Raw genomic sequence first — 14,229 nt, 5'->3', positions numbered from 1 at the left:
GCCAATCAGAATGGCAGATGCAGTTGAAACAAATCAATACCAAACAGGGAAAATCTTGTGACCTGGAAGTCACAGAGCTAAAGAGCAAACTGTGGGTAGCAATGGATATATCTGAGATTTCTCCCCCAACCACTATTTTCAAGGTATCATTGAATAAGTGGTACATGAGTACCTTCTCTGCATATGTATTATATATCATACTATATTATGTTATGTTATATAAACATTAAACAAGTAGAGATAAGGCAAAATTCTCCCTTGACCCCTCCACCCCTCCTCGTCCCAGTGCCCTGCCTCTCCTCACAGGCACGCATGTTGGTAGTTTGGTGCATTTTGTCCATACCTTTCTCTCTGTACATGCACCCAGGTAACATACCTGTCTTGGTTTCTTTGTTTGCTTGTTTTTTACTTAAAACACACTGTATGCATCTTTCCATGCTTGATTTTTTTCTTCACTAATACATATCATTAAACATATCAAAACTATATCATATTTTTAAAACCCGACTACATAGAATTCCATTACAGATGACAGTTTATTTACCCATTCCCCCTTTGACCGACATTTTAGTTTTTTTCAACACTTTGCTGATGCAACACACATCCTTGTTCAAGTGTGGTGGTTTTTCTAAGTTCAGTATCACAGGAAATACGCATTAAAATTTTCTTAATACACACTACCACAGTACCTCCCAGAAAGGCTGAGCTACATCAGTGTGACTCACAGCTGTGTGCAAGTTTGTCTGTATAGAGCTGTGCTATGGGAGCCTATGATCCTCAGAAATCAGGTGAACTTTCTGGTAGAAACTTCTCACCAACGTTCTACAGGCTTCAGCCTCCCTTGATTTATCATCTCACATTTTTGCTTTTCAGAATCCTTGAGCTTGATCTGATTGTCAGAGATGAAGATGGAAATATCTTGGACCCTGATAATACCAGCGTCATCAGCTTGTTCCATGCACACGAAGAAGCAACTGATAAAATCACAGAGCGTATCAAGGAAGAGATGGTGAGCTTTGTGAACTAGGCTTGGCCAAATGAAGCAGGCTTTAGCACATCATAAGCTTAAAATAATAAGCTAATTAACCAGACTGTGTATTATTCAAAGGGACATCTGTCCTGTGACCTGAGATGATCAGTAACCACATGCATTTTATTGTGTTTTTGTACTGGGATCTTGATTCATTCCACAACCAACCCCCAGGTGGTTTAATGCCAGGCAAGTTTCCTATTCTCACGGAGCTTTTATATTCCAGAGAGGAAAAAAGAAGAAATGTTAAAAAAGTAAATAAGTAAATAATTCCAGATGGCGATAAGTTTCTAAAAAGCCATCAATTAGGGTTATGTGAATCAGAGTGAATCAGGAGCTATTTTTTTTTTTTTTAATTTTTATTTATTTATTTATTTATTTATCTATGGCTGTGTCGGGTCTTCGTTCCTGTGCGAGGGCTTTCTCCAGTTGCGGCAAGCGGGGGCCCCTCCTCCTCACGGTGCGCGGGCCTCTCACTATCGCGGCCTCTCTTGTTGCGGAGCACAGGCTCCAGACGCGCAGGCTCAGCAGTTGTGGCTCACGGGCCTAGTTGCTCCGCGGCATGTGGGATCCTCCCAGACCAGGGCTCGAACCCGTGTCCCCCGCACCGACAGGCAGACTCTCAACCACTGCGCCACCAGGGAAGCCCAAGGAGCTATTTTAAAAGGTACCATCAGGAAAGGCCTCTCCCAGGAGGGACATCTGAGATGACACTTGTATAATGTGAAGGCAGCAGGCCTGGGGAGATCTGGGGACAAGATGTTCAATGCAGGGGGATCAGCAAGTGCAAAGGCCCTGAGGTAGGACTGAGTTCTGAATGTTCAAGGAGTAGAAAGGTCAGTATGGATGGGCCATAATGGACAGTGGAAGAGTGAAGGCAATGCTTTGGAGAGGTAGCTAGCAGGAGCCAGTTCTCATAGGACCTAAGGGTCACGGGAAAGAGCTAAAATATTATTCCAACTGTGGTAAGAAGCCAATAATAGATTCCAAGGAAACATAATCTTTAAAGGTTAACATAATCTGATTTATATTTTTAAAAAGTATTTTATCCACTGTGTATTATTCGAAAGCAACTTTATTTTTAGTCTACTGAGATATAATTTTCATACAATAAAATTAATTCATTTAAAATTACAGTCTAATGGATCTTATTAATACATAGTGTTGGGCAGACTCTACCTCAATCAAGGTATAGAATCGCTCCATGATCCTAAAAGTTTCTTTGAGTTCCTTTGCAGTCAACCCCCTTCCCCAGTCCCAAGCCCCAGGCAGCCCCTTTTGTGACTGTATTTTGTCTTTTCTAGAATTTAATATAAATGGAATCATATGTCTTTTTTTATAAATTTATTTATTTATTTTATATATATTTTTTTATTTTTGGCTGCGTTGGGTCTTCGTTGCCGCATGTTGGCTTTCTCTATTTCCGGCGGGTGGGGGCTATTCTTTGATGTGGTGCGTGGGCTTCTCATTGCGGTGGCTTCTCTTGTTGTGGAGCACGGGCTCTAGGTGCGTGGGCTTCAGTAGTTGTGGCACGTGGGCTCAGTAGTTGTGGTGCACGGGCTTAGTTGTTCTGTGGCATGTGGGTTATTCCCAGACCAGGGCTTGAACCTGCATCCCCTGCATTGGCAGGCGGATTCTTAACTGCTGCGCCACCAGGGAAGTCCCATATGGTTTTTGTGTTTGACTTCTTTTACTCAGCATGCTGTTTTTGAAGTTCGTGTTGTTGTATGTATTAATGTTTTTTCCTTTTCATTGCTGAGTTGCTATACCATTGACCAGTTGCCAATAGTATATATCATTGATCAGTTGTTGAATATGTGGGTTATTTCTAATTCAGGACTATTATAACTAATAACACTATGAACATTTTCATATAAATCTTTGTGTGGGCATATGATTTTATTCTTTCTGGATAATAATCGTTGGAGCATATGATAAGTACATATTTAACTTTTTCAGGTACCGACATACTATTTCCCAAAAGGCCTGTACAATTTTGCATTCCCATCAGCAATCTATGGGAGTGCCAGTTCCTCTACATTCTTGTTAGCACTTGATATTGTCAGTCTTTTAACTTTAGCCATTCTAGTGGTTGTGTAGTGGTATCTCACTGTTGTTTTGAATGTCCCTGAATGACTAGTGATTTTGAGCATCTCTTCATGTGCTTACTGGCCTTTACCATTTGTATCGTTTTTTTATGAAGTGTTTGTTCAAATACCTTGCCCACTTTCATTGGGTTGATTTTCTTGTCATTGAGTTGTAAGAATTCTTTGTATATTCTGGATACAAATTCTTTATCAGATACATGTTTTGCAAATAAATTTTCTCCCGGTGTGTACCTGGCCTTTCATTTTCTTAAATGTGTCTTTCAAAAAGCAAAATTTTTAGTTTTGATAAAGTCTGTTTAAGCATTTTTTTTCTTTTATAGTTTGTGCTTTTTATGACACTAAACTTTATGTGGAAGTCTGGGTCATTTGTGGTATTTCCCAAGATCAAGGCCAAGAGAGTCAAAGTGACTTGGCTCAGACAACAGGAGCTTTTGGTGGAAGGCCTGGATATAATGCTGAAATCTTTAGTCTTGAAACTTACATGATTCTTAATATTCAGGGCCATCTTTCTGTTGTCCTAAGTGGTGCTGGGCTAATTTTCTCCATTTTCCTCCCTTTTCCTTCCACCTCTCAGTCAAAAGATCAGCCTGACTATGGAATGTATTCCCGGATCTCCTCATCCCCTACCCACAGCCTCTATGTCTTTGTGAGAAACTTCGTGTGCAGAATTGGGGAAGACGCTGAGCTCTTCATGTCCCTCTATGACCCCAACAAGCAAATGGTCATAAGGTAAGTGTTCAGCATTGCCTAACTTCTCTGTATTCGGGAGGTTGGAGTTGGCAGAGCTCAGAGTGCCTTTTCCTTCCACCATCACTTGTGGAGAAATTCCCACCCAGTAGAGAAACAGTCTAGCTGAGAATGTGGAAATAACTTCTTCTTTTAGGGTGTGGGAGTCAGGTGGAAATGTTACGTACACCACTTTTTTTTTTCCCAGAGTAGGGTTATGGTTGCACCATTGGGTTTTGTAAACAGTTTTTTGATTCCTGGAAGACAACCAGAAATAAGATTCAGACAGGTAGCACTGAATAGAATAAAAATACCTGTTTTAAAAGGAGAGTTAAGAAATGAATGGTGAAAACACCCTGTCCTCAATGGCAGTAGCAGGCTAAGAGTGTGGGCTCTGGAATCTGCGTGGGTTCACATCGTGACCCCACCATTTACTCTTTCTTAACCTTGGGCACATTGTTAATCTTTCTTAAGCCTGAGTTTCCCATTTGCAAAATATAAGTGTCAACCTCACGGGGTCATTTCTTTTAGACTTTAATAAGAAAAAGCACAGGAAGCACAGGGCCTGGCACATGGTGCTCCAAGTGTCAGTGGTTATCATTGTTACTACCTTAATTAATTGTTCTTGGAAATGGAAAAAGTAAGGGAACTTCCAGGTACCTCAGCTCGAAGAAGGGAAAACACGTTTGGGAATCTCCAGAGGAAAAACTTTGATGTACTTCTGGCCCCCACTGCCAGCCCTGGCGTCTGCTTGTGGCTCAGTCCATCCTTCCTCCCAGGTGACCTCTGCCTGTCCCCTCCAGTGGGGTTCTGAGCCAACACGTGGTCCTGTATTTGAGATCCCAGTTAGCGCAGTACAGTGGGGCTGGGGCATGATCCTTCTGCTTCTGTGGAGAAAATGATATCTTCTTACCTTGGTTGTGTTGATGATTAAAGGAAGTGACATACAGTTCCTACTGAATTATAAAATTCACTTTAGAAAATAATGGCTCTCTTGGAGACATTTATGAAACATAGAGGGGCTATCCATCTAAGAAGACGGAACTGAGGTCTGTATATGATCTCACATAATCGTCATTACTCCATGTGATTTGGGTGAGAAAATGAGGCTCAGAGAGGTCAGGTGACTTGCTCAAAGGCACATATATTTATAAATGGCAGAGCTGAGCTGTCTACCCAAGTCCATCTGACTCCAAAGATAAGCTAGTTTCCAGTTTAGTCTGTCACCAAAGAAAGAGTTGTATCAAATATCCTCAGTGGTTCTCACCAGAGTCTTAGCACTGTTATGGTGGGAAGCTATTCTTTATAGCAAACTTAAATCCCTGATTTAAAGAATCAGCCCAGCTCATCTGGCTAGGCCTCAGCAGACACGGTGAACAAGTGTTCCTGCTCCCTTAGAACCCACTTTGAGATGGTCTGCGTGTCGTAGGCCCCTTGCTGTTCCCTGTCAGCTGCTCCCAAGCCACCTGTGACAAAGATCCCGAAAGCACTCCCTGCCTCTCAGAAAACACAAGGACTCCTCATGGCTGAATTGACAAGGGTGCCTGGCCTGCTGGCTCATCTAAGTGATGGATGGCCTGAGCCAGCTCTGTGGAGGGAGGCAATGGATCAGTGAGGTGGCAGCTCTGTTCCCCGACGTGCCACACCGAATGATGCGCTCGATGGGGCATGCATGCATGATGCCTCTGGGAGTGCCAGAGATACAGGGAAGCCCTCGGAGAGTGAGGGCTGAGGAGGAGGGGACAAAGGGGCAGAACCCCCCCGCCCCCGCCCAAAGAATAAAGAATAAAGAAAAAAAGAGTAGAAAACAAAGAAAGAAGAGAAGAGGCATGATACAGGAAAGGGGCAGGGGAACTTGGAGGCACTCCCCAAGTCGGTCTGACTCTGGGTAGCTGTTCTTTCCCTAAGAAACCAAATTTCTCCATTCCTGCCTTCCCTAGCCAGGGTGTGCATACAGTGAGCCACAGGCAAGTGTGGCCCCGATGTGAGCTGGGGAGAATTTGGCTGGGACCAACCTTTCAGTATTGCAATGAACGATGGTCCGATTCCAACGGATGCCTGCAGAGATTTGGTTTGGGAAACTTAAGATAAATTTTGGTAGTACAAAAAAGCAGCAGTTCAGGCATCAGGCCAGTGGCAAGGCTAATTTCCAAAAGGAGCTCAAGAAAGAGTTGGAATGGTTCTCCCTCTTCCCCTGAGGAGGGTGTCATGTGGAAGAGGTCTTACCTGTCTTGGTGCCAGGTAGGCCTTCAGATTTACCACCCAGGTCTTCCTGGGCAAAGATGGATGGGGCCAGCTCAGCCCTCTAAATTGCTTTTCTGATTTATGATTCTATTTCCCCTAGAAGAAAATTGCTGGTGCCTAGTGTTTAGACCTAGCAGGCTAGTTCTCTACTGGACATGCTGCATGTGATTAAAGGTCCTGGGAGATACCCAGGTATTTCACTATGACAGTCCAGAAATAACCAATGGAAAATAATTTAAAAAATTTTTGGGGGGGATGGAGCCTTGGAGGCTTCCTGGTTATTTTGCTGACAATTCCACTAAAAATTTTAGATCTTACTAAAAAAAAAAAAAGTACATTTAACTTGATTAAATTTTAACCATTGGTTAATCTGGGACTGTGTTCTTTTTGTTGTAAGTTCTATTTCCCCCTTGAACCTTGCTCAGACTGCTCCTAATAGTCTTCTAGGGGTGAGTGGAGAGAAAAGAACAAGGCATCAGAGAGAACAAACCTCTAGAAAGAAGGCAATTCCCTTTAACTCTGCTGAATTCTCTTATTATGCCTTTTTTGGGCTGACTTGGTTTTTGAGTTTTATTTTGTTTGTATCCTAATTCAAGATAACAGGCATTTATTTAGAACCAACGATATGCTCCTGGATGGCATGGAAAACTGAATGACTCAACTCAGCAAACTATACCAAGCTTCTCCTAAGTTAAAGAAGTGCTAGATTTCCTGATCTTGCCGATGCAGCTAGACTGACTAGTATGAACCACACAGGGTTGTGTGTATGATTGCTAGAAGATGTGTATTGATAAATGATCAGATGTCAGAACTGTGTGACTGCCCTTCATAAAACCTGTCAGTGGGTTCTCATTACTATCAGGATCAAGTCAAAATCCCTGAATGGCCTATAAAGCCTACATGGGCTGGCCTATCTTTCTAATTTTTCTCTTACCACTTTCCCCTTGGATCTATTTTTTAGGTGCATCAAGCTCCGTCCTGTCTCAGGGCCTTTGCACGCATGTTTGCTTTGCCTGAAACATTTCCCTTTCCCACTCTCTTTTTCCTGACCAACTTTATTTACATGTCACATCCTCAGCAAAGACTTCCCTAACCACCCAGGCTAGGCATGGTTCTTCTGATATACATTCTCACAACACCCTGAACTTTTTCTTTGTAGCATGATTGCATATAAATAGTTGCCACGACTGCATTTAAATCATTACTTAAGTGTATCTCAGATAATGGCTAAGGCCCTCTATGGTCCATCACAGTGTGACATTCCTTCAAGGAAACGGTCCGACATCTAATGGATAATTTAAAATAATTCAAATCTTTACTCAATCTTGAAAGGGGAATAGGGTGGGAAGGACAAATACATTCTTAATGCCCAGCAAAACATACAAAAATCCTTTCCCTCTCACTCCTGCCACTCTTTATCACCTCTACAGAGATTGCTGCTGCTCCTCAAAAATATTAGATAGCTGGGTTAGAATTTGCTTACTAGATGGGGGAGGGAAAGAGGTTGTGAATACCAAATGTTAGTAATTCCTTACCCCTGCTTGTCTAACGTCTGTCTCCCTGACGGGACTGTGATCTCCTGGAGGGAGGGACAGACGGGGAGAGCCTGTCTCAGACACTCCCATGTCCCCAGTTGCCAGCGTGGTGCTGGGCGCATAGCAGAGGCTCGGTGAATATTTTACCTTATGAATACTGAGACCCCTAGCAGTAATGGGTTGCCACTCCTCTTCCCACAGTGAGAACTACCTGGTGCGATGGGGCAGCAGGGGCTTCCCAAAGGAGATCGAGATGCTCAACAACCTGAAGGTGGTCTTCACGGTAGGTGTGCACTGTCCTCTTGTACCACATCCCATACTCACGGACATGATCTTGGAGAGGGGGCTGGTCAGGTGGTCAGGAGGGAGCGTGGCCTTGGTGCAGAGCTGTGTTCTGGGCTTTTTGTAAAAGGAAGCTATTGGGAAGATGGATCTCCTCCTTGCTGTCTCTTTCTCGCTCCCTATCTTTCTCACCCATGTGTACACAACGCAGAGCACTGTGTAAACAAGCACAAACCTCTTCCAGCAATAATGTCTAGGTGAACTAGGTACAGCAGCTACTCTGATTTTCTGGTTAATTCGTGGTTAACTTGAGTTCCTGACTTTGGTTCAGGCCGTCTAAAAACCTTTCCAAAATACATCAGATTAAAAAAGGCCTTCCTAGAACATTGACTGCCTTGGTAAATTAGGCATTCTGAACATAATTAAGTCATAGATGACTAAAGATCTTACGATTCCCTGGGATCATCCTTCTAAATACCAATACTCACCAGGCAAGACATAACACAGAAATGTTGAAATCAGTTGCTATTTGGATGATTTATTTCTGAGAGTGAACTGGCTTTTTAGTTCTAGAAAGGAGAAACAGTGGAAAGAAGGAGATAAGAGTTATCATTTCCAGCAGAAACCCCTCTCTTCTCCTGTTTTCACCGAGTTGTGTTCAGAGTATGATCTTAAGATATCTAAGGATATTGGTGTTTTCTGCAAGCGTCTCTGGGGAGAAGAGCATTTATGAGATTTTTCACTGTGTCACCTGTGTTAGCAAGGGAGATTACAGAGGAGGAGCGAGGGAAGGGTTTGGGCATTACAGAGTGACCGACATGCTGGATTAACCTACCTTGCTCCACAATAATTTTCCAGTTACAGGCCATTAAGTTCTATGTCTTATGTTATGTTACAATTAGATTGGAGCGCAGCTGATTTATTTTGTTTGTTATTTCCTGAAAAATGGGCTAGAGGCATGGAATAAGATCATAGATCCTAATTGCTTAGACAAAGTTTTCTTGGCATATATAAATGTGCCTCAATGCCGTTTGTCTATTATTAGTTAGAAGGAGGAGCCTATTTATTTTCTTGATAAATAGGAGAGTCCCACGGGGCTTCCTGATTAAACCAAGAGACAGATGTTTCACAAGAGGGAGAGGGACAGGGAATCAATCAGTGGTTCCTTTTGCAGAGAACCAATTCATGATGTAAACGTGCAGGAAAGGTCATCAGTAAATTTGTGTCCCTCAGTAATAATGAGAATGTGATCCTGCCTTTGTGGAATTCTGCCTGTGCCACCACCTCTTCTTCACACAGCAAACGAACTTGAGAGCCTTGGTTGACTGGCTTAATGGGTTGACACTTCCTTCTCTTGAAATGATGGGAATCTTCATTTCAGGACAAGGAACGTCATGGTGCTCTAGCTTCTTTTACTGATTCAAGAGCTACCCAATGAGCACCTACTGTGTGTAAGCTCTGTGCTGTTATCTGGGGATACAGCAGTGAGTAAGCTGATAGGCTCCTGCCCTCAGGGTGTGATGGGGGGAATTCAGAAAATAATTAAATGAATAAATAAACAAGAGAGATCTCAGAAGGCAATCCATTCAATGCAGATAATTAAAACAGGGTGATGTGATGGCGTTTGACTGGGAATTACTTTCAACTGGGCATTGAGGTGATGTTTAAGTTAGATATGAGATACGACTTGGCAGGCACATGCCTTGCTGGCCGCATTTCTCTTGTCTCTGGATGTCAGCTCTTCCTAGTTTCCTCTTTGGAGACAGAGCCCGAGGAGCTGGCACGTGGGTTGGGCTGATGGTGGATTTCCCTTCTGTCTGCTTTATGAGCATTCACCCTCCATGGCCCTGTAAGAGGAAAGCGCATATACCGCGAGGTTTCCTAAGGCTTTGCCCAGTTTGCGGGTTGCTGCTAACACATGGGGGACAAGACTGAACAGTAAAAGGAACACTAATGAATTACTAAATCAGGTAACACGTGTTTTAAGTTTCATTTAAGTTTCGTGTCTCAGCTTCCCCGAACGTCTGAGTTTTGTGAGGCCCAAGTGAGAATGATTGGGAGACACCGCAGACTGAAGCCTAGTTCTGAGATAGCCTGTTGATACACTCTCCAGAGAATGACCTGTGTTCAAGCCTTTTTACTTGCTCTCATAGCAATAAGCTTCTCTAGTACCAAGGGCCTCTGATGAGGAAGCTCTTAAAGATCTGGTGTCTTCTTTTGAGCAAGTGAAATTTTTTCAGAGAAGAGGAATGGAAAAAGGACTTACCTAGGAATCTTAAATGGTTATCTAGTGTATTAATTTGCTAGGGCTGTCATTACAAAGTACCATAGATGGGGTGGCTTAAACAGTAGAAATTTATTTTCTCGCAGTTCCGGTAGCTGGAAGTCCAAGATCAAGGTGTTGGCAGTTTTGGTTTCTTCTGAGGCCTCTCTCCTTGGCTTGCAGATGGCCACCTTCTCCTTGTGTGTTCATGTGACCGTCCTTCTGCATGTCTGTGTCCTAAACTCCTCTTATCAGGACACGAGTCATACTGGATTAGAGCTTACCCTAATGACCTCATTTTAGCTTAATCACCTCTTTAAATGCCCTGTCTGCAAATACAGTCACATTCTGAGACATGAAGGGGTCAGCATATGAGTTTGGGGGAGACATAATTCATCCCATAACATTTAGGAAGGAACCTGTCAGGTGGCAGGGCTTCTGTGTCTCTGGAATGCCTCTGAAAGATACCAATATAGATATTTCAAAAATATAAAAAATCCTAATGGGAGGAGAGAAGTAATTAGGGATGGAGGTCATTGTGAGGGAAGCAGGACTTGAGCTATTAAAGATGGAAAGGATTTGGATATATAGAGGAATAAGGGGTAAACTTTAGAGGCGGAGGTACAGATGGGGGGCTTAGGAAGAAAGATCTAGAGTTGAAAGTGAACATTGTGTGTTTGTGGAACAATAAAGAAATCTTTGTGACAAAAATAGAGTACTTGCATGCGGAGAATAGTGGGGAATCAGTGGGATAGGACAGCTGGAAATATGTTTTGTCTAGGACATTTCATTCAGCTGGGGAAAACTAGCACTAACAGGGTAGCAAGTAGCGAGCTATTAACATTGTTGCGGGGAGAGAAATGAAATGATGAAGGTGGCTCCTAAAGATGAGTTTCAGGGGGATTTCAGGGTGGGTTGGAGGAAGGAGTCAGGCAGGCCAGAGAAGAGACTGTCCCACCATCTGGATGTGAGATAACTGGAATCTCAAACTCAGTTGCCTACTGGGCAAGGCGGGAAATGCAAATGAGTGGAGGGGCTTCCTTGGTCAGAAAGCCGCCTCTCCCCTACCTTCCCTCTCTCCCTGCCAGTGGGAGACTTGGGAGAGTGGAGAAGCAGCTGGCCATTCCTCCAGCTTTGAAAGGACAGCCCTTGTATCAGTGAAGATTCTCCAGGGAAGTTGAACCAGGAAGATACGTAAATAGGTAGATTGTTGTAAGGATTTGGCTCATGTGATTGTGGGGGCCGACAGGTTTGAAATCTGTAGGGCTGGACGGCAGGCTGGAAGCTCAGGGAGGATTTCTATACTCTAGTCTTGAGGCAGAATTCCTTCTTCGCTGGGAAACCTCGCGTTCTGTTCTTAAGACCTTCAACTGATTGGATGAGGCCCACCTACATTATGGAAGGTGTGTCCTTTACTTAAAGTTAACTGATTGTAGATGCTAATCAGACCTACAAAATACCTCACAGCAAAATCTAGACTAGTGTTTGATCAGGCAACTAGGCAGCATAGCCTGTCCACGTTGACACATAAACCCCCAAGCAGGAAGGTGTGGGCCACTTTGAGGCCATGTCTTGTTCCCAGAGACTCTGCACACCCCTCCCTCTTCTTCCCACACCAGCCACAGTGAGAGGCTGGGGATGGCGGCTTTACCCAGGCCCTGGCTCTGATGTCAGCTGACAGGCTGCTCCCAGTACCTATGCCTGCATGAGGGTTAACTCAGAAGAGAAGCGACTATTCTCTAGTGAGGCCAGGCCCAGGGATCTCTGCTCTGATGCCAAAAACATGCCTTGACATCCCTTCTGCAGCTGATCTCAGCTGGAAGGGGGTGCCAGGAACACTGAAGCTTTTAGATTTGAACAGGGCACTTGAGTGCTGAGGTAGTCCAGGTGGTTTCCCCTCCTGTGTGCCTTTGGATGGTGAAGGAAATGTATTGTGGTGGTTAGGTTGATGGACTTTGGGGTCAGAGTGACCGGACAGTGTCTGCAAGGACTGAGGTCATGTCCTCGGGGAAAACCCTTATCTTGTTTGTGTCTCAGTTTCCCCATATGTCAAATGGGGCTGCAGTAATAGTATTAGTGATGGGACTTTGGAGTGTTGTGAAAGATCAAATAAGACGATGATTTGTGCAACACTGAGCACAGGGCTTGAGACGTCAGGGTAGTTCACGGTTTCAGCGTTCCTCCTCCTGAGCCCACAGTTGAGTGTAATTCCCTGTCCCCCTTGCAGTTAGGGGTGGCCGCGGCCCTTGCTTTGGCCACTGAAATGGGAGCGGAAGTGATATGCCTCTCTTCTGGGTGGGAGCTGTAAGAGCCAGTGAGTGATTTGCCCCGTTACCTTCCCCTGCTCTGGGGACGGTGAATGCACCTATTGTGACAGGATAGATCCTCCATCAGCCAGGGGCCCAGAGTGAGTGAGTGGAGCCCCCGCCCATCTGCACTGGACCGGTAGCCTGAGCTGGAAATAAACCCTGTTGTGTTAGAAGCTCTCGGATATTGGGGTTGTTTGGTGTCACAACAACCCGACCCCGAGTGATATACATGCATTAGGTGCTCGGTAAACGGTGATTGTTAGGATTTTTCCTTCTTCCTTTTGCCTTCTCCCTCAGAGGTGCTGAGCAATGACGAGGTGGATGGAGTCATTTGCAGCAAATGCTATTTTTGGATACATCAGCTGGCATATAGGGACGGCTACCTATACAACTGATGCTGTACCTCTGTCCTTCTCTTCCCATCAGTTTGAGGTGGAAGAGTCAGGATTGAACACCAGAGCCCTGTCACCCAGTTTCCTTTCCAAAACTCACCTTTCTTATGTGTGAAACAGGGGTGATAGCTTTGTTTTCCACCTTTCCCAGGACTAATTTTATGATTGGTCCACGTATGCTAAGTGCTCAGCACCAACCTCCCCCCCACCCCCAGAATTTACTATTACTGAGTTTGCTTTTCTACCTTTTGTTCATTAGACACATGATGTGTAACTATTCGTTTCCTGCCTTACAGGATCTTGGAAACAAAGACCTCAACAGGGATAAAATTTACTTGATTTGTCAAATAGTCCGAGTTGGGAAGATGGATCTTAAGGATACGAACACGAAGAAATGCACACAGGGACTGAGGCGGCCTTTTGGGGCGGCAGGTAATGACACACCACACAGCACTAACTGTTACTGGAGTGCACATTTTTATATGACTGAATTTTGAAGATTTTTTTTCATTCGCTCTCCTCCTTGCCTTCCCCGCTCAAAAACTTAGGCCAGACAACCCCTAATACCTACATTTCTTGTGACTAAATCAAAACAATTGGTAACTAAGTCTAGATTTATGATGAAGACGGTGAATAATGGAATCCCCGTGTCTGGAGCAGAGCGCTGGGACCACAGTGCAGTCTGAGCAGTCGGCGCCTTCACTCCCCAGCACAGTGAAAAAGGAAGAACAATATAGGTGGGATCTAGTTATGAGGAGCAAATCATTTTAAAAAAAATATCCAGGACAGGAAATGCAGTTACACAGAATGAGTCACCCACCACACATCTAAATTCCAGACGGAAGTGGACGTGTGGAGAGCTGGCATAACCCAGTGAGGCTGCTTCACCTCTACATTCCTTTCCAAGCCTTAGCTCTCTTGGGGGTTTCCAAGACTTCATCATTCTTGTCCCACTTTTACAGTTTTTGTTATATTTGACTATCCCTTGCACTGTTATTTACCCAATATATTTTCTTTTAAGGAACCTTCTTTATTTAAACTGAAGTGCATTTTTTTTTTCTTAAAAGACAATTTAAATACCTGTGGAAATAGCAATTTGATATGCAAGTTTTACTTCTTTTTATTAAAGTGTAACATTTTAGTTGTGTACCATTTATAATCCTTGTATACCATATCTAAACCCAGTGTTTCAGGTTTCTCACTTCAGGACACCCTGATCTTCTGTTATCACAAACCAGCTGGCTGTCCAGTGAGTCCCCCTGGCACTGCTTGCAAAGTGGCGAAGTGGAAGAAGTTAGCTTATACTGAGCCAGCTGGTGTTTCAACTTAACGTTATTGCT

General features: G+C 43.9%; 1 protein-coding gene across 1 annotated transcript in view; it reads left to right on the top strand.

Moving 5' to 3' along the window:
- Positions 1 to 14,229, top strand: part of DOCK2 (dedicator of cytokinesis 2) — a 418,212-nt gene that overhangs the window by 39,915 nt on the left and 364,068 nt on the right. The window contains exons 7-10 of the mRNA XM_036849002.1: positions 874 to 1,009; positions 3,713 to 3,867; positions 7,845 to 7,926; positions 13,186 to 13,321. Coding sequence (XP_036704897.1) covers positions 874 to 1,009; positions 3,713 to 3,867; positions 7,845 to 7,926; positions 13,186 to 13,321 — 509 coding nt within the window. The remainder of the gene's footprint in view (positions 1 to 873; positions 1,010 to 3,712; positions 3,868 to 7,844; positions 7,927 to 13,185; positions 13,322 to 14,229) is intronic.

Source organism: Balaenoptera musculus, chromosome 3 (genome assembly GCF_009873245.2).
Source record: "Balaenoptera musculus isolate JJ_BM4_2016_0621 chromosome 3, mBalMus1.pri.v3, whole genome shotgun sequence".
NCBI classification, from domain to species: Eukaryota; Metazoa; Chordata; class Mammalia; order Artiodactyla; family Balaenopteridae; genus Balaenoptera; species Balaenoptera musculus.
The sequence above is the reverse complement of the archived record's forward strand: the minus strand, read 5'-3'. Positions and strand labels throughout refer to the sequence as shown.